At 42.5% G+C, this 21,090-nt stretch overlaps 1 protein-coding gene across 2 annotated transcripts in view; it reads right to left on the reverse strand.

Annotated features, from left to right (window-relative positions):
• Positions 1 to 21,090, reverse strand: part of LOC111979114 (tensin-3) — a 79,677-nt gene that overhangs the window by 46,169 nt on the left and 12,418 nt on the right. For both annotated transcript variants that reach the window (XM_024009409.2, XM_024009408.2), the window contains exons 2-12: positions 17,532 to 17,702; positions 17,087 to 17,137; positions 15,918 to 16,040; positions 11,671 to 11,735; positions 8,007 to 8,090; positions 7,320 to 7,432; positions 6,233 to 6,293; positions 4,548 to 4,623; positions 4,233 to 4,362; positions 3,953 to 4,018; positions 3,303 to 3,404 (exon numbers count right to left, since the gene is read on the reverse strand). In XM_024009409.2, coding sequence (XP_023865177.1) covers positions 3,303 to 3,404; positions 3,953 to 4,018; positions 4,233 to 4,362; positions 4,548 to 4,623; positions 6,233 to 6,293; positions 7,320 to 7,432; positions 8,007 to 8,090; positions 11,671 to 11,735; positions 15,918 to 16,040; positions 17,087 to 17,137; positions 17,532 to 17,681 — 1,021 coding nt within the window. In that variant the 5' untranslated portion in view covers positions 17,682 to 17,702. The remainder of the gene's footprint in view (positions 1 to 3,302; positions 3,405 to 3,952; positions 4,019 to 4,232; positions 4,363 to 4,547; positions 4,624 to 6,232; positions 6,294 to 7,319; positions 7,433 to 8,006; positions 8,091 to 11,670; positions 11,736 to 15,917; positions 16,041 to 17,086; positions 17,138 to 17,531; positions 17,703 to 21,090) is intronic.

Below are 21,090 nucleotides of genomic sequence, written 5' to 3' on the forward strand. Positions count from 1 at the left end.
ACGCTGATTCTCAACACGGGGGCCCCTCAGGGGTGCGTGCTTAGTCCCCTCCTGTACTCCTTGTTCACCCACGACTGCGTGGCCAAACACGACTGTGGTTGGCCTGATCACCGACAACGATGAGACAGCCTATAGGGAGGAGGTCAGAGACCTGGCAGTGTGGTGCCAGGACAACAACCTCTCCCTCAATATGAGCAAGACAAAGGAGCTGATCGTGGACTACAGGAAAAGGAGGCCGAACAGGCCCCCATTAACATCGAAGGGGCTGTAGTGGAGTGGGTCGAGAGTGTCAAGTTCCTTGGTATTGACATCACCAACAAACTATCATGGTCCAAACACACCAAGACAGTCGTGAAGAGGGCACGACAACACCTTTTCCCCTTCAGGAGACTGAAAAGATTTGGCATGGGTCCCCAAATCCTCAAAAAGTTCTACAGCTGCACCATCGAGAGCATCCTGTCTGGTTGAATCACCACCTGGTATGGCAACTGCTCGTCATCTGACCAGAAGGCGCTACAGTGGGTAGTGCGTACGGCCCAATACATCACTGGGGCCAAGCTTCCTGTCATCCAGGACCTATATACTAGGCGGTGTTAGAGGAAAGCCCCAAAAAATGTTAGACTCCAGTCACACAAGTCATAGACTGTTCTCTCTGCTACTGCACGGCAAGCGTTGTTGGAGCGCCAAGTCTAGGACCAAAAGGCTCCTTAACAGCTTCTACCCCCAAGCCATAAGACTGCTGAACAATTAATCAAATGGCCACCCAGACTATTTACATCCCGCACATTGACTCGGTATATAGCCTCGTTATTGTTATTTTATTGTGTTACTATTTTATAATTTTTTWTTTTATTTGGTAAATATTTTCTTAACTCTTTCTTGAACTGCACTGTAGGTTAAAGGCTTTTAATTAACCCTCCTGTTGTGTTCGTTGCATGTTGATTAATTATGTGTCCCGATCCAAAATGACCGCCCCATTATAGCTGATTATAAATCCATAATAATACATATATTATCACCTAATGTTGCGTTAGATCTTTTTATCAACTTAAGTTCTTGTGAACATTACAAGTTTTGAACTTCTATTTGCTTTATATGGCCTGAAGGCCTCATTGACCTGAGCTCATACATGTCGTTTTGAGTAAAAAAAAGCACAATGTATGGATTATTTTGACTATAACAAATACTCATATGAAACATATTGTGCTATTTATCACAGACTACTTTGTGTCAAAGTTTAACAAGGACTCTCCTCCTCACCACTGTCATGATCAAAGATATGATGGTCCCGTGTGGCTCAGTTGGTAGAGCATGGCGCTTGCAACGCCAGGGTTGTGGGTTCATTCCCCACGGGGGGACCAGGATGAATATGTATGAACTTTCCAATTTGTAAGTCGCTCTGGATAAGAGCGTCTGCTAAATGACTTAAATGTAAATGTAATATGATCAAGAGCCTCACATATGGTATATCGTTTGGTCATTGTGCTGCCACAGAATTAATTGTTAGCAAGGCCTCAAAAAAGCCTCAAAAAAGCTTGATATACCAGAGCTGTGAGAAAAGTTCTATATATTATTGAAACAATGTTGCGATTGTTTGTGAGAATGCCAACAGGTGTGGTTCCCGTGGGGGAAAGACACTATTGGAGAAAGGTTCCCGTGGGGGTTGCTATGGAAGCCAAGAAGCTGAGTGAGGTGTGTGTGTGTGCTCAAACACACATGCATGTGGGAGTCTGGGAGAAGAAGTGTGTCCYTTTGATGAATGGGCATGTGCCTGAACTCAATTTTATACACTAATGGTAGTGTCACCAATTCCTTTCTAATGGCCGGTCAATTTTGACCGGGAACACCACAGGTTAAATAAAACACCCAAAATGTTATGAAAATCATCAACATGTATCTTGTGTGTTCAGATGCCCTGTGTGGACAAAATCATGGAACCTTATGACAATCAGATTAAATTAACTATGTTTTGTAAATTGGTCCAATGCGACCGGAACACAGCAGGAGGGTTAAAAATTTCACGGTAAGGTCTACACCTGTTTTATTTGGCGAATGTGACAAATAAAGTTTGATTTGAATCTTCTGCATATGGTACACCAAGGGGAAGATACTATATTTCATTTCCTCTGTTTACCATTGTAAATAAAGAATGTTTCCATAGGAATTGCCCTCGTACAAGTAAAGCCACATAAACCAAGCTGGTGGAGACTGACTGTTTACGTTAATGGTTTTACGCTGTGGTCCCTATATGATACAGTACAGAGCGGGCCTTTAATGGTTTTACGCTGTGGTCCCTATATGATACAGTACAGAGCGGGCCTGGCTAACCAGAGCAGAGGACTCTAAGAGTGTGTTCGAAAATTCAATCTGGAGTGCCAGAGTACGCTCTGGGTGTTCGTAAATTCAGAGCATTGTCAGATTGTCCGTTTGTAAATTCAGAGAGCGCACACAGTTGAGTGCGCCCCCCCCCCAAATGTAATTTACGAAAACACCTCTGCCAACGGGCAGTCAAGCACCCAAGCTAACTGGCTAACGTTGGCAAGCTTGCTACCTACTTCCAGTCACAAATGAGATAACAGCTCACTCTGAACATTTTACTCGCCTTTGCAAATCTGGTTAGGCTGTTTTCAATTTATTCAGAGCATTGGTGACTGTAACTGTGCTGCTGGCAGCAATTTAATTAGGCTTTCTTGTCGATGTTTAGCGTCATCGGCCATATTCAATGGGTGTTGAGCGATAGTAAATTCATCAGTTATTCTGCACTCTTGCACACATAACGAGAGTGCTCTGAAATCGGAGTAGATGGCCAGAGGGAATTTACAAACGCATCCCTAAATCTGTCATGCTCTGCAGTACTGAGACTAGCATGAGGTTTACAGGGTTGCTGAGAGATATGTCACCTAGAAGCTCTGCATTGAAAAAAATACTGCAGTTGTCACTTGGCCCTCTAAGGAAGGATCTCCATTCATTTAGAAAGCAGACATTGACTGACCCAGATGTGGTTGGTTTTACTGGGTGTACGTGTACCTGTGTTGTTAAAAATGTAATTAGGATCAAGAGTTGTTCCTGACAGGGAAAGCCTAGATATGGCCCAGAGATTTTARTCATCAAGTAATGCGGTCAGATAAAAACTCCTGGCACTATTGGTCAATGTAAGTGCATGATCCACAGATATTGCTTGGTTTATCTTGATCAACTTGGTTGTTAGTTATGGTGGACAATATGATATTAATTCAGAGTGACTGGAAGCTTTATGTTTCACATTGTAATGAGGAGAAGTAAGTCCAAGTGAATGCTGTTACCTTCCGTGTCAATTATGTTCTGGTAAGAGTCCCATCGTGTCAGAGGGTCGGCTGTGTTGTAGTCCACACGTACGTCTGCCCCGTTCTGCCAGCGCTCTGCACCTACAGGAGACCATTTAAAAGCAAGGAATCATTGTGTGACGCTCTTATTTGGTCCAATCAACATCAAGGAATAAGTGGGACATTCTTGTAGGGTTCAATCAACAACAAGGGATCAGTGGGACATTCTTCTAGGTTTAAACTTTCCGTGGACAGAAGCCATTTTTGTTTATTTTCTGTAAGTCATTTGTGGCCAGAGTGTTTTCATCTTGCAACTAAGAGTTGAAGGAATGTTACATTTTATGAGTTGTTTAGAGCACATATATGCACGCAAAAACACACACAACACACACAACACACACGCTCCCRCCTGTGGGGCTGGGAGGAAGGGCATGCTGTGCTCCTTTACCTCTCTGTCAGCACACACTTCACACTACATTTCCCCTCTACGGATTTCCACATCCTCATCTCAGCAGGGGGTAGAGGGMAAAAGAGGGGAGATTGAGGGGGGAAGCTTGGTGGTGAAAGGACCATGTGTCTGGAGGTTTTCAAACCCTCCTGCTTTTCTAACTGAGTTATAGTTAAGGAGTTATAGGAGTTTAGAAAAATACCTGGGATTTTCTCCGGGCCCTCAGAAAACACCAGCTCCACTTTCCCGTAATCCAGAAATCTGCGATCTGCAGAGGAKACACAAAGGAATAGAGTGAGTGTGGCTGCATTGGAATGCCACGGAAAGATGAATGATTCTGCCTATGACTGAGATTCTCCCAGAAAGCCATAATAGATTACAGTCTATGGGAACACATGATTTATTAATGGATGAGCCAAACCCAAATGAAGTCCAGTAGTTTTTTATCCTGTGACGGCAATGTGTATGCAATGTGTGTAGACCTTTATTGGCAGTCTCCATGTCTTCTTTCTGGAACACCAGGTTGTAGCCCTGCACTGCTCCCGTGTGGAACTGGAGCCGGAAGATCGCCTCACGCTCCAAAGTGACATCACTCTTATGGTAACACTTCACCTGTAGGAACATGGAAAGACTGGCTGCTGTAACAGTGTGTGTATTCATGTGACCTTGTAAAAAACATTTTCATTATTTTATGTGTGTAAGTCTAATCGGTCATAACTTGTATCTTTCTTCTTGTATGGTATKCCCAGTACATTCTGTAGGATATGTTATGTGATGCTATGAGATGTTATTCTTACCATGATGTCTCCCTTTAACATCTGAGCAGGTTCCAGACTGATACATATCCTGTCTCTGTGTCCAGGCCCAATGTGACTGGGTAATAGAGACAAACAAACAATCAGAGAGAACATGCTATGATGGCCAGGTTGCCCTGGTGGCCAGATGGCCCGGGTGGACAGAGTTTGCACCATAGACATTAAAACCAGTAGATAGTGATAGCGCTGACGTTATCCWCGTATTCCAATGGAAAACTCCCAATGGCTCATGAAGGCGGAAGTATTTGAATTTGAAGCTTGCCATATTGTCGAATGAGGCTGAATGGCACCCAGAAATTGCTAAGAATCATGGTGAAAGTGGCCGTAACTAACAAAGGATCAACAATATAGTCATTTTCATCCTGCCTGAGAGAGTTAACCCAACACTGCTAGATGACGTCGGCATCAGTACCAGAAGACTTGGACATAAACAGTCAAGAAGCGTGTGCATGAGTGATTGGTCTATCTCAGCATGTGGTCCTGCGTGATGACAAATATAGTAGTCAGAAGGGATCACTATTTAATTAAATATATCTTGATTTGTAGCGAWCTTTTAAATCATTCACTGTGGGGATTGAACTTGATCATAATCAACACATTTTAGAGCCCAAAACGTCCGTTTACAGTTTTTGAGGTTGGCCGTTCTTGCGATCGTAATTTGCTACATACTGTAGTCTATCTAGGGCAGACCAGGGCTTTTGGCACCGCTAGGTTGCTACCAGTGGAGGCTGCTGAGGGGKGGACAGCTCATAATAATGGCTGGAATGGAGCGAATGGAATGGCATCAAACACATGGAAACCATATGTTTGATGTATTTGATACCATTCCACTGACTCCGCTCCAGTCATTACCACGAGCCCGTCCTCCCCAATTAAGGTGCKATGACCTCCTGTGGTTGCTACGTAGTAACCGATCAGCAGAGCTCGTGACGCCGCACTCCAGACCGGACACTGGGGGCCTGGTTTACACCAGGTGAAAAGTGATTGCATTCATTTTGAAACAGGGCTGCCTCCCGGCGTGAGCCGGGCGCCCCGTTCAAAGCCAAAGTCGGCTCAATCCAAACTGACMTATGTCAAGCACCTGGAGTAATGACTTCGGATTCTGAGTTTTCATACGCCAAAGTTGTGTTTAGTCTTGATAAAAACGCATATGTGCTTTATCTGCTGCATTCCAAAGGAAAACTATTATAAAAATGTGCGCACATCTTATGGAAAAGACGTGTATTTCTGAATGATGCACCATGCTGCCTTGTTGACATAGGTTGCCTTCCCCTGCTCAGACGTTGCATGCATAAACCAAAGGTTGCATGCCACGTCATCGACTGTGCCGTCAGGCACCAGATTGGTAGAACATATGATGTGGTTAGCTGATACTTATAATATCTATCCTGGCGTTGTAAAATCTGGAATGCGTCAGAAACGCCTGGGCAGAGGAACGCACCCAATATGACCGGGAGGCGTAGAGTACTGCTCAATTTATGTAGTCCACTCCTCCATCTCCACTTTAGCCCAGTCACAAATCATGGGCAAAAGTGACGGCCTATAGCCATAATCTAACTCCCTCAGTGACACTCACAGAGAGCGGCAAATTAGAACAACAAATTGTCATTAAAAGAAAATGTATCACTCATTGTCAAACAAAATTTGAAACTTAAATGAATGCTTACTAGACCCCTGAGGAGTAGACAGCTTGCATTCCCTGGTAGACTTTCAGGTATGGCCGACACACTGGGAAAAAATGATTGTATTATGAGAAGAGAAATATAATACTGWAATTCACGCGAGATCAATTCTGTTGTGGCAAAAGTGTGGAACAAAAACTCTTTGAATATTATTCATATCAATAAACTGCATCATAACATTTGTGTATTATCAAGCATTGATTCATGTTGGTATCAATTGACAAATGGCATAAAAACTTTCCCTCAAGCTTCTTGTGGGCTATTACAGATGAATGGTGAATGCTCCAATCTAGTTATTTTGGATCTCAGTGCTGCGTTTGATACTATTGATCACAACATCCTTGTTCAGGTCATATCTATGTGGCATACGTTTCTCAGTAAGCATTGGGGGTTCAGTACCTTCCCCAGCACCTATTCACTATGGCAGGTATCATCAACTAGATTCAGCCAAGTGACAATTTTTTCTTGAGCGTATGGTCGGGGGGCAGGAACATAATTAAAAAATAATTTATAGACTGCAAATTGACTGCAAGAAGCCCAAACAGATATAACATTCAGTRTCACTGCMTTGCGGATGACACACAGCTTTATTTACCAATCAGACCCGGTGGCAAAGCTAGCGTAGCTGCCCTTCACAAATTTCTCCAGCTCAATGACAAGAGGTTGATTTATTTGATTGTTTTATTTGCCACCTTGCAAAAAACCACCCACTGGGCACAGAAGTCATTTCAACGTCTAGTTTTTATTTACATTTGGTTGAATTGTCAACTAACGTAAATTCAACGTGAAATCAACAACAAAAAATCTCCATGTTATTGGCAGGCAAAATTCTTTAGTTATTCTGTGGTGCGTGTTCATGTATGTGCATGTGCGTGCATACACGTGTGTCAGTCCAAGGGAAAGGACAGGTTCATTTAGCATGCAAGCTTTCCAAAATGCCAATTTCTTTCTAGATAAGCACATAGGGATTTTATTGGTAGTTATTTGTCAGACTTCTAGCTTCTCAATGAGTGGAATGTTTTTTTGCTATCCTAGTGGGCCGATGTGTGAACAAAAGCAGGTAGTAAGTTACCTCCTGCAGTGTCAAAGTTTGGTATCCCATGTAGAATGATGCAATGCAGGAACAGTGGAGAGGCGTTGATTTTCATCGACCCACTCAGGAGACTGTTCAGGATCCAAACGTACCTGGCATGGCAGAATAGTAGAGATACGGTAATCCACACAATAGCTAGCAAGAGGATCCTCACTAGCTAAACCCCTCTGCATATACTGTAGATTAAAGTAGACAACAACAGATCAATTACATCAATGGCTGGGTCCAACCATGACAAGTATAACAGAGATACTGTAGCACACATGGGAATATTACTTTTCCGAAGATCCATTGAGGTTGTGTGTTTGTGATGGGGACATTCTTACTAAGGCGCCCACGGTATGACTGAGTCACAGTGATTCAGTGTGATGCAGTAGGATAAGATTACACCAGGTCACCACGGGATCCCATTCTGTTTCAATTACTCACAATGGCATGACTATCACGGGCCCTTTTCTATGGGAATGAATTAACAAGACCAAGACACGCAAAAGGCTTTCTATTGGCTCAGGTGGGACAGGGACCTGAACATGCCCTAAGGTGGGCGGAGAGGGATATGTGTGTGGGTGTGGGAAAACACCTTTGCCTCACCATCCTTATCACACAATGGGCATTCTCTCAACATTAAAAGAGTAGGTTCATATTATACCTGAGAAGAGGTCTTACCTTTTCTGAGAGGGTGTCATTAATGCTGAGACCTTGTCGTCGTAGTACTTCCTCATTGCAAAGCGGTCCAGGGCCTGATCAGCGCTATGCAAGACAGACACAGATATGATTTAGGCTTAAACACTGAGTTACCCTCCTGTTTGGGCTTAAACACTGACAGGGTAAGCATGACAATCATGGTAAGTAAGCTGCAGATAAGAGCTTTAGTTTTAAATAAGAGTGACTTAAACTGAACTGAGTGTAAGTCATCTGACTATTACCAGAAACGCTCCTGGCTGACTGAGTGGAGTGACACACTGTAAACAAACATTTGCAAATATTCAACACATTGAGAGGGATCTTAGACCGTTCCTCCATACTGAATCTTTCCAGATTCTTGATATCCTTCGTCTACCCCTATGGACTGCCCTCTTCAATTCAAACCACAGGTTTCTAATCAGGGCATCATGCACCCCAAAAATCTGAGGGGGCACAAAGTACGTGAGGATGGCTGGGGGTTGGTCCATAGGGGGGCTAGGCCCCCGTCCATAAATTGGAGAATTTATACTTTTTCAAACACCTGATACAGCTTTTTCCTACAATCTAGAGCCATAATCATTGTGCTTAACTCTATGTAAAACAATGTATATTTTTCTGCATCTCTAATAATACCTATTTTTTTAATAACCTCAAGGCACAGATCTGGGGAAGGATACAACAACAAAAATCTGCAGCATTGAAGGTCCCCAAGAACACAGTGACCTCCATCATTCTCAAATGGAAGAAGTTTGAAACCACCAAGACTCTTCCTAGAGCTGGCCGCCCGGCCAAACTAAGCGATCGGAGGAGAAGGGCCTTGGTCAGAGAGGTGACCAAAAACCCGATGGTCACTCTGACAGAGCTCCAGGGTTCCTCTGTGGAGATGGGAGAACCTTCCAGAAGGACAACCATCTCTGCAGCACTCCACCAATCAGGTCTTTATGGTAGAGTGGAAAGAAAGTAGCCACTCCTCAGTAAAAGGCACAAGACAACTGCTTGGAGTTTGCCAAATGGCAAAGATTCTCTGGTCTGACGAAACCAAGATTGAACTCTTTGGCCTGAATGCCAAGCATCACGTCTGGAGGAAACCAGGCACCGCTCATCACCTGGCCAATACCATCCATATGGTGAGGCATGGTGGTGGCAGCATCATGCTGTGGGGATTTCTTTTAGCAGCAGGGACAGGGAGACTAGCCAGAATTGAGGGAAAGATGAACGGAGCAAAGTACAGAGAGATCCTTGATGAAAACTTGCTCCAGAACGCTCAAGACGTCAGACAGGGGGCGAAGGTTCACCTTCCAACAGGGCAACGACCCTTAGAACACAGCCAAGTCAATGCAGGAGTGGCTTCGAGACAAGTCTCTGAATGTCCTTGAGTGGCCCAGCCAGAGCCCGGACTTGAACCCGATCGAACATCTCTGGAGAGACCTGAAAATAGCTGTGTAGTGATGCTCCCCATCCAACCTGACAGAGCTTGAGAGGATCTGCGGAGCAGGCCCCACAGTTGGGAGAAGGAGGGGCAACAGGGAAAACCATTTAGAAAATGACATACCCTACTAAAACTGGTTATAACTCCAGTTCTATTAGTGGTATTAATATTCTAACAACGACAGTGTCTTATATAGACTTATTTAGGAAAAGTCAAGGACGGAGGGTGGCATGACTTTAAAAAATGGGAGTGATAAAAATGACTTCTTTAGCAGTTATAGTGTTAAACGGAACAAATCTGAGTGACATGTGCCTCTGTGCCCCCTATGGGCATGACACTTCTGTTTCCAATCAGGTGCCAATGCCATTTAGCAAACTGTAGGCGGTGCTATGGTCTGATGACATGAAAATATAGCTCTTTGGCCACGCACACCAGTGGTGTCAAAAATGGAAGCATGTGTAGAAAAGTACCTCATTCTTACTCTTAAATATAGTGGTGGATCTTTGAAGTTATAGGGCTATTTTGCTTCCACTGGTTCTGGGGCCCTTGTTAAGGTCATGAACTTTACCTAATTACCAGGACATTTTAGCCAAAAACCTGGTTGCCTCTGCCAGGAGGCTGAAACTTGACCACAAGTGGATCTTCCAGCAAGACAATAACSCCAAGCACACATCAAATCCACAAAGAAATGGTTTATTGACCACAAKARTTTAAAAATTCAATGGCCATCTCAGTCTCCGGGCTTGAACCCCATTGAAAACCTATGGTTTGAATTGAAGAGGGCAGTCCATAAGCACAGAATCTGGAAGGATTCTGTGTGGAGGAATGGTCTAAGATCCCTCCCAATATGTTCTCTCATAAAACATCATTGTCATTATCCTCACATTGGGAGGGTGCTCAAGTATTGAAAACAGGGGTGCCAATTATTTTTTACCCCTATCCTTTTTTAGATTTTTTATGACTTGTTGAACCCAATGTCTTTCTCTGATCAATTGTATTAGTATAACATAATATAATTTTTTAGCAATCAATATAGTATTTGTATTATTTAATTTATACTGTCTCTTTTGCTTCCTACTTTATAAAGAATGTTCAGTAATTTTGGTCCTGAATGTATATTCTGTTTCTCTCTGACACGTACCAACACACACACACACACACACACACACACACACACACACACACACACACACCACACACACACACACACACACACCACACACACACACACACACACACACACCACACACACACACACACACACACACACACAACACACACAACACACACACACACACACACTACACACACAACACACGCTGCTCTCCCTTTTCCCTCTTCTTCATCATTCTCTTTTACTCTCACTCTACCCGCTTTCTCTCTCTGACCCTGTCACTATGTCTCTCCCAGTGGGAGCAGAACAGCAGGGGGAACGTTGATTGGCAAAACCCAACCCGGCCTCGACCAATGTGTACCCTATATCACACAGGGTTTGTGTGCAGAATGGATCGCCATAAGCGCATAAGACAAGACACACACAYACACACACAAACACACACAAAACTTCCCTTGACCTTATAACCCGCATTCTGCCTTAATGTGTGCTGTCAGTTGATGACTTTAGGGATTACCCTAGCTGCAGCTGCTCTGAATAGACTTTCAGACTGGAAATGACCATGTGTTAATATCGTTCATCTCTGTTTCTGTAGCTTCATCCAATTTGAGGAACTGCATGTCCTTGAGGGGAAATTATTTTGAACTCAAGTGCCTTACTGAAACTCACATTTCATTACTAAATTAATTTACAGGTCCATTCAGGAAAAATTACATTGACCTTTGTGCTAAATGACAAATGCTGTTACACTCTGTTATCATTAATGTCTAGTATGTTTATGTTGATTTAGAATGTGCAATACTGTAAGCGTTACTCATGACTTATGGCTTTCKTTTGACCCCATATCCATAACTATTGTTTGACTCACGCTCTGACACAGTGAAAGGGCTGAGTAGGCCAGTAGTGGTCAGGCACTGTGAAAGATTATACTTATTTATCTGAGACGTGGTTGTAGTTGATGTAGGGGTTTGTACACAAACACTCAAGAAGTGCTACTCATGCTTTACCTGAACTTCTGGTTTGAGCAAAGTCACATTTCACAACGATAAATTAATTGAAGGAAAAGCCATGGGAGCTGCCATTGGTTGCAGCAGTTAGCCTACCTGGCAGATATGTCGGTGAAATGCACAAATGATGAGATGACCACTCCAATTCGGCCTTTCCCACCCTGAAATACAAGACAAAGAGAGGAGAAAGAAAGATAGAGAGAGCATTAGCCTACATTACTTTGAGAATGTAACAAGATACGTCATCTTCATCTTGTTACTTGTTCCACTACGTAATCATTTTAAAAAGCATTACTTTCTGAATAAGCAGCTAATGTTTATTCAGCAAACAAATAGCAATAGTTTTTGAACTCCCCGGAACCATTACCCATGAACCCCATCGCAAAACGGAAGTAGCTCCCGCTAAAACTTAAACAAATTTGCGCWACCGCGGTGGAAAGTCCTTCGAACCCTAGACACATTTCACAATGTTCGGTTAAACAATGTTCAGTTAAACAAGGTACTTCAATAAACATGTGAAACAATGGTAAAACATTAGCAGGGAAAGCTAACCTGTTGGCTAAGTTGCTAACCTCTTAGGGCTAGGGGGCACTGTTCGGAAGTTCYGATGAATGACACGCCCAAAGTAAACTGCCTGTTAATCAGGCCCAGAAGCTAGGATATGCATATAATTGGTAGCATTGGATAGAGAACACGCTGAAGTTTCTAAAACTGTTAAAATAATGTATGTGAGTATAACATAACTGATACGGCAGGCAAAAAAAAATGAGGAAAATCCATCCGGAAAATGTTTTTTTTGAGGTCACAGTCCATTTCAATTATTGTCTATGGGATATTCAAAGGAATTCCTCCCAGATTGCAGTTCCTATGGCTTCCACTAGATGTCAACAGTCTTTAGAAAGGGTTTCAGGCTTGTTTTTTGAAAAATGATTGAGTAATTGTAGTTTTTCCAAGGTGTCTCTCATTAAAAATGTAGTCTTGTTAAGCGCGTGAATGAGGTGCACGCTCTTCGTTATTTATCTTCCCTATTGAACATACTATTCTCCGTCTTAAATTGTATCGTTTATTAAGATATTAGAGTACCTGAGGATTAATTAGAAACATCATTTGACTTGTTTGGACAAACTTTACTGGTAACTTTTTGGATTCGTTCGTATGCATGTTGAAAGAGCGGATTACTGAATCAAGCACGCCAACTAAGGAGATATTTTTGGGATATAAAGAAGGACTTTACCGAACAAAACGACAATTTGTTGTGTAGCTGGGACCCTTGGGATAGCAATCAGAGGAAGATCTTCAAAGGTAAGTGATTTATTTTATCACTATTTGTTACTTTTGTGACGCCTGTGCTGGTTTGGAAAAGTATTTTGGTGTGGGGGCGCTGTCCTCAGATAATCGCCYTGAAGCCTTTTTGGAATCTGACAAAGCGGCTGGATTAACAAGAAGTTAAGCTTTAAATGATGTAGGACACTTGTATGTTCATGAATGTTTAATATTACAATTTTGTCATTTGAATTTGGCGCGCTCCAGTTTCACCGGATGTTGTCGATTTTGTGCGCTAAAATGACTTCCCGCAAAGATGTTCTATTACAGTTGAAGTCGGAAGTTTACATACACTTAGGTTGGAGTCATTAAAACTAGTTTTTCAACCACTCCACAAATTTCTTGTTAACAAACTATAGTTTTGGKAAGTCGGTTAGGACATCTACTTTGTGCATGACACAAGTCATTTTTCCAAAAATTGTTTACAGACAGATTATTTCTCTTATAATTCACTGTTTCACAATTCCAGTGAGTCAGAAGTTTCCATACAATAAGTTGACTGAGCCTTTAAACAGCTTGGAAAATTCCAGAAAATGATGTCATGTCTTTAGAAACTTCTGATGGGCTAATTGACATCATTTGAGTCAATTGGAGGTGTACCTGTGGATGTATTTCAAGGCCTACCTTCAAACTCAGTGCCTCTTTGCTTGACATCATGGGAAAATCAAAAGAATTCAGCCAAGACCACAGAAAAAACATTTTGGGAGCAATTTCCAAATGCCTGGAGGTACCACGTACATCTGTACAAACAATTGTATATAAGCATAAATACCATGGGACCACGCAGCCGTCATACCGCTCAGGAAGGAGACGCGTTCTGTCTCCTAGAGATGAACGTACTTTGYTGCGAAAAGTGCAAATCAATCCCAGAACAACAGCAAAGGACCTTGTGAAAATGATGGATGAAACAGGTACCATTGTATCTATTTCCACAGTAAAACAAGTCCTATATTGACATAACCTGAAAGGGCGCTCAGCAAGGAAGAAGCCACTGCTCCAATACCACCATAAAAAAGCCAGACTACGGTTTGCAACTGCACATAGGGTCAAGGATTGTTGGAGAAATGTCCTCTGGTCTGATGAAACAAAAATACAACTGTTTGGCCATAATGACCATCATTATGTTTGGAGGAAAAAGGGGGATGCTTGCAAGCCCGAAGAACATCATCCCAACCGTGAAGCACAGGGGTGGCAGCATCATGTTGTGGGGTGCTTTTCTGCAGGAGGGACTGGTGCACTTCACGAAATAGATGGCATCATGAGGAAGGGAAATTATGTGGATATATTGAAGCAACATCTCAAGACATCAGTCAGGAAGTTAAAGCTTGATTGTAAATGGGTCTTCCGAATGGACAATGACCCCAAGCATATTTCCAATGTTGTGGAAAAATGGCTTAAGGACAACAAAGTCAAGGTATTGGAGTGGCCATCACAAAGCCCTGACCTCAATCCTATAGAAAATTTGTTGGCAGAACTGAAAAAGCGTGCGCGAGCGCGGAGACCTACAAACCTGACTCAGTTACACCAGCTCTGTCAGGAGGAATGGGCCAAAATTCACCCAACTTATTGTGGGAAGCTTGTGAAAGGCTACCCGAAACATTTGACCCAAGTTAAATAATTTAAAGGCAATGCTACCAAATACTAATTGAGTGTATGCAAACTTCTGACCCACTGGGAATGTGATAAAATACATAAAAGCTGAAATAAATCATTCTCTCTACTATTGTTCTGACATTTCACATTCTTAAAATAAAGTGGTGATCCTAACTGATCTAAGACAGTGAATTTTTACTAGGATTAAATGTCAGGAATTGTGAAAACTGAGTTTAAATGTATTTGGCTYAGGTGTATGTAAACGTCCGACTTCAACTGTATGTTGACAAGATAGTCGAGTGTCCGCTCTAACATTGGAAACACATGTCCGCAAAGATGGAAGTCAGGTGGGAAGAGGCGAGATCAGGTTATAAGTGGGCAGATACACATGTGAACAACTCCGATATAAAGTCAATTTTTTCAAAAGTTGCTGAAATGCCACATGCGTCCACTTATATCAGTGCATCCGTAGCAACCTAACCATTAGGAAACTTTTATTAGATCAAATAATCCCCACGTAGCAAATTAGCATTATTTTTCAATCAAATTTGACACCCTCTTGTTGACCTCCATACAGAAATTATTTTCTTGGGCAGAGTAAACACTCTAGCTTCACCTCGCTACTTCCCGTCTAATCTCGTTCCGAGATACTTCCACCCGAATGTGCTGAGCGCAATAGCATGGGGACGAGGTTTCTTCAGGGGAGAATGACTGCCCCCTCTCATGGAAATCATGGAAGTTTAAGGCCGACCGTGGTACTGCAGGCATTGTTAGCAGAAAACAGGATCCCCCGTTATAGTGAATGGAAAAATGGTAATCATTGTGTAAAAAGTTCATAAATCAAAGACAGTCATGGTACCAATAATTGCTTTAATACACCAGATGTATGTCCTTTAACTGATTAATTTCAAATTGCACARACAATAAGTAGTTATAAGGACAATTCAGTTTCTAATYGCAGCCTGCAGTATCCCGGTTGGCCTTCAACTTCAGTTACTAAATGAGAGGGGGCAGCACTGAGCTAGCATGCAAAGTCACTTTCTGGAGTAGCTCAAACTGCGCATGTTATGTCTCCATGAGACGCCATCTTAAACGACTTCATTTGGCTTCAATGTGCTGTTGAGTCTTCACATAGGAATGAATAGTGTCAATAGATCGATTGTTTTGTCCATTCATATATACAGTCATTGGGTTACTTCCCGGCTAGCTGCTAGCAGAAAGGAAGAGGCAACCATCTTTGCTGCTAGCCAGCTATCCCCATGCGATCATCTTCGCRACAGTGCTCCCTCCGGCACTGTCTTGACGGATGTGTTCCAAAAATCAGCTTTGAATAGATAAGTCAATGTAAAGTGAAACAAATGAGGCCAGAAGAAGAATGAGAGATAATGAAATGGTGCCGATGACAGYGTGATGAGGATGCTGCTCACCCTGCAGTGTATGACCACCACGTGTAGAGGGTCAGCATTGAGCCAGTTTTCCATGGCCTTACAAATGGTACAGATCTTATCCAGAGGAGGAGCATGCAGGTCAGGCCAGCCCGTGTCCAGAGTCTGCAAACACACACAAGGTAAGTCACACATACACATACGCACTTTGTAACAGATAATGCTAATCTATTCAACCTCTATACAATGTATATGTTCATCTAATTAGCATGTGCAGAGTCTCCAGAAATCCTAGAGATAGCCTTTCTGAATTAAAGGGTTATCTAGTGATATATTTGTTCAAACGGATGGGTCATCCACGYAATGAGTGCCTTTGGCGTCCCTTTGATATTTTAGGTAGAAATTGTGCARCAACATTACATTTTAAAAMCCTGTTATTCAATGTAATTCCCTTTAATACACAGTACCAGTCAAAAGTTTGGCCACACCTACTCGTTCATGGGTTTTTCTTTATTTTTACTATTTTCTACATTGTAGAATAATAGTGCAGACATCAAAACTGTGAAATAACACATGGAATCATGTAGTAACCAAAAAAGTGTTCAACAAATCAAAATATATTTTAGATTTTAGATTATTCAATGTAGCCACCCTTTGCCTTGATGACAGCTTTGCACACTCTTGGCAATCTCTCAACCGGCTTCACGAGGTAGTCACCTGGAATGATTTCAATTAACAGGTTTGCCTTGTTATTAAAAGTTAATTTGTGGAAAGAAATTCCATTTAACACTTTTTTGGTTACTACACGATTCCATATCTGTTATTTCATCATTTTGATGTCTTCACTATTATTCTACAATGTAGAAAATGGTAAAAATAACAAAAAACCCGGTAATGAGTAGGTGTGTCCAAACGTATTATATTTTGAATATCTGCATTTTGACATCCCTCTGTGACTTCCAGGAAGATTTGGTGGTGTAAAACTGAGCGTGTTCAGCATAACACATCAACCCTGTTACCCATAGATAGACAGCCAAAAAACTTCTTTTTTTTGTCGCATTTAATTGCCACTCACTGTCGCATACAACAAGCTTCCATTTCCCCTGTCAAAAGAGAATTTATGCGMCTTGTTGATACGTGTATGTCTTCGTGTCCTGCCCTATGATTTGTTTATGCTCTACATTCGGAAAAATACAGTATGGTTGCTTTACCTTAGGGTTCATTTTAGAGAGATCATGTCTCTTCTCCGACAGGTTGATAATCTAGAAAGAAAAAGTATACAGGTATGTATGCATGAATACATTCATTTATTTCGCTATTTCATTCTATGCCTTTATATTACTATCTTATTAAAATGTAACCATTTCAACCGTTTTCACTCTTTCCAATATGAACTAAAAAAGGCTTCTGTGCTTCACACTACACCACACMAAAAGATGGTTGTGCTGAGGTTAAAGTAGGCTATTTTCCTGTTATCATCACTTCTCTAAAACCTCCCAAATGTATCAATTATACAGGGTCACTTGGTCAATAACAGTCCCAATTGAAACTTTTTCAAATCAAGAAAACAAACTAGGCTTTTAAGTTTGAAATTACTAGGTATCAGTGAGATGAAGGATGGTGTGAGACACATGGACGCGACTAGTGCTAACTGACCAGGTAGTTATCAGCGTGCTTGGACTTGAGCATCCGTGTGACATCCTTCAGGTTGTGAAAGTAGATCTCCTCTGAGCATGCCCGGGGGAAGGACACAGCGATAATGCGCTCCGTCACGTAAGTCAGGTCAAGTTCGTATCCCTCCTCCATCTTCACATCTGGGTCTTCTTCCTTTTGGGGAGAGAGAAAGAGAGATGCCTCAGGCCCTGTGATGCAATTTCCTCTGCCCATTGGCAGTATGCATGTTTTTTTTTACTGTAGTCAGTGTTTGATGAGCAAAGTCCTTGGTGTCAGCAATTGTGACCGGCCACCCCGCTGATACCTTTAGAATAGGAACACAGGCCTACTGTAGGTTGTATGATAAAGAAGGACGCCTGTTTACATTCAACTGTCTGTCTGCACAGGTGCCACACTGACTTCCATTATGCCTCATGGAGATGTTGATGAAACAATATTTCCACTATTATGTTTACTTTTAAGTGTATTCCTAATTTCTATTAACTCCATGTAAAAAGTAACTGCTGTTGAATAGGAAAACAAGGAAATAGTCACCAAACTGATCATGCTCAAGTTGACACAGTAAAAACAAGACAGACCGCAACAATGAAGCAAAAAAAACTTCTGAAGACTAAGAATTCCGGATGAAACCAGTCGTGTGCAGTGTGCTGTGTAGCCCTGAAACATGGCGTGTTCCTGTGACCTCATGGGCATGAACTTCCTGTGTAGCTGCTAGAGAGAGAGAGAGAGAGAGAGAGAGGGAGGCTTCCCCCACACATCTCTTATCTAGCCTATCCATTGTAATCTGTGTTCTAGGCTTCTGGCCTAGCGCTCTGTCTTGCCTGTCAGCTGGGAAGTGATTCTTTAAACAACAGGCAAGCTGTTAGCTGGCATCCCTACAAAGATAATCCATCAAAAATACCACAATACAAATCTCAGTGGGAATATTTATTGGAATCATTTTTTACATCAGAATCATATTCTATTTCTATGCGATTCTATCAGTTTCCCAATCTCACTGACAACAACAAGAACTTAGTAAAGTTTGATAAGTTCTCAAACAGTATTGATTCAAATTAGTTCCCCAACAGGGCATGGCTCTGTAAAAATAAAATAACAAAACAACAAAACTCTGAACATGTACATGTACATCTATTTCGTGCCTGTTCTCCTTCTAATCTAGACCAACACGATGGCGACAAATAGTCAGCTTGGAATTTTGTGTTCACAGCCCAACACCACACACACATGTAGGCCTAATAAAAAGCTAATGAATCAAAATGTAGTGGTCCAGTCGAGTCACCTGCTTGTTTGTTGTGATTAACAGTGAAAAGGCCTTGGTCTGTCCCATTGGGGAATGTGCCTGTTAATTAAGTCTGAAGTGACTGCAGGCTAAAGTCAAACACTTTGAAGGACTCTGGAAAGAGGGGCCAGGGTTGTAAACCAGGGAGCTGCGGCCTACTGCACCCAGGGGACTTAAACCACCCCTCAGAGTGGAATAAAAGGGGGCTGTGTGTGTGTTTGTGTGCGTGTGTGTGTGGTGTGTGTGGTGTGTGTGTGTGTGTGTGTGTGTGTGTGTGTGTGTGTGTGTGTGGTGTGTGTGTGTGTGGTGTGTGTGTGTGTGTGTGTGTGTGTGTGGTGTGTGTGGTGTGTGTGTGTGAGAGGGTCATTGCTAGGGGAAACGGACTGGGGGTAGTGGAGGGTGTGTGTGTAGGGTTTGTGTGCATGTGTGTGTTGTGTGTGTGTGGTGTGTGCGCGCGGTGTGTGTGTTAGTGTGTAAGGGGTGGTCACATAGTGTCTGCAGTTGGTGTTAATAGTGGGGTTAGTCTATTTCCCTCAGGAGCTGCAGGAAAAACTGTTGACTAATGAGAAATGAATGAACAGGTCGACCGGTCAACACTTGAGAGCTGTGTTTTCAGTGGTGAAGGGGACTGTGTGAGAGGAAGGCTGGACTGGACTGTGTTTTAGAAAGTGTCTGAGCAGGGTGACAGAGAGAGGAGAGGGGTTCTGGAAACCACCACTACTTAACCTCTGAATGACTCTAAGGTGTTATGGAATGTTGTTTCAATAAAGTTATTCAAACGCTGAAGTCAAAGATCTGTTTGTGTTTAATAGTCTACCCTCYCAGAGGTATTTGAAAGAATCAATGTGCGCAAAGTCTTCCCTTATCCCATGAAGTTCTATGGAGGGTAGGCCTAAATTATAGTATAGTTGAATTACTTTATTAACAGACTATCCTACTTTCATTCAATTGAGACATTTTAATTTCCAAAACATAGGTCTATTCGATACCTTCAAAACATATGTCAGTCTACTTGATGACAAATGTACATTTRAATGTGAGCACAGACATGTGAAAGAAGTCAGGGTAACCCACTCCTGTGTTACATTTCATCCTGAAACTCCTTAATTTTATACTCAATTACATATCAATATAAATCATCCAGACATACYCTATGCTGCGGTAGTTCTTTTCAAGTAGGCCCCTCTCTCCTATAGTCCCATTCTGCCTCTCATCACTCAAGTCAGGCAAACAGCAGCGACTTGCCCCAGCACGCACTACAGATAATTGCTCTTTAATTTACACGGAGTGCTTTTGTTCCTGGTTCGGGGCATGGTGCTCGGCCACAACAGCAAAACACAACAACCGACCAAGGCAGCCGTGCCAAGGATCGCAAAGTTCAGCCCACAGCCCACCCATGGCACAATGACTGGGAGTAGACAGTTGAGCAACTGCAGAAGAAAAAGGGTAGTAGAGCTAAGCTATGTGTTGTTTGAAAAAGTAGGTTGCCAGCAGACTCCATAGAGAACAAGCTGAAACAAGTCTGCTCGGTTAGGATGCTAGGGATTTAGGTGTTACTCTGGATTCCCTGGCTGACACAGCCCCTGGAGGTATGGGTAAAAGCTGGGCTGGGCTGTGGTGCGTGGGCGCTGTCAACAGGACTGAGATGAGCATAGAGCACTCAGCACTGAGACCTGGGACTGCATCTCAATAGTCTCCAATGGCTTCATTTCTTTCAGCCATCCTGAAGGAGAGGATTGAGGTAAAGAGAGGTGCCAACTCAGAGTATTGACACACAGCCCTGATCTCTCCTGGGAACCACACCCCTCACCTGGTTGTAGCTGACACAGCATGGAATCTCCCATCATAAACTGCAGGGGAGGCAACAGAAGAAACACTGAGCACTGTTGACAAGCTGGGGATGAAATCCACCCACTAGTAATCAATGTTGGTCAGCCTCTGAGAATTGAAGCATGGTCCAAACATGTGAACATTGATATAATGGTTGTTTACATTTTTGATCACATTGTGGTGACAACATTTGCCAAAAACCCAGCATTCTGGACAGTCACAAATAATAAAGTAATCTAAGGGACTGTTCAAAAATTACTTGGGGGGTGTGGTGGGGTCCAAGCAAGTCTCTTCTTATTATTGGTGTCCTTTAGTAGTGGTTTCTTTGCAGCAAAATGTCATATATCCTGACTTACCAAGCAAGCACCATTTCAACAGCACTGTCTGGCCAGAAACCATTACAATAACTGCCATAATAGTCCATGTCAT

This window comes from Salvelinus sp. IW2-2015, linkage group LG19 (genome assembly GCF_002910315.2).
Source record: "Salvelinus sp. IW2-2015 linkage group LG19, ASM291031v2, whole genome shotgun sequence".
In the NCBI taxonomy this organism is placed as follows: domain Eukaryota; kingdom Metazoa; phylum Chordata; class Actinopteri; order Salmoniformes; family Salmonidae; genus Salvelinus; species Salvelinus sp. IW2-2015.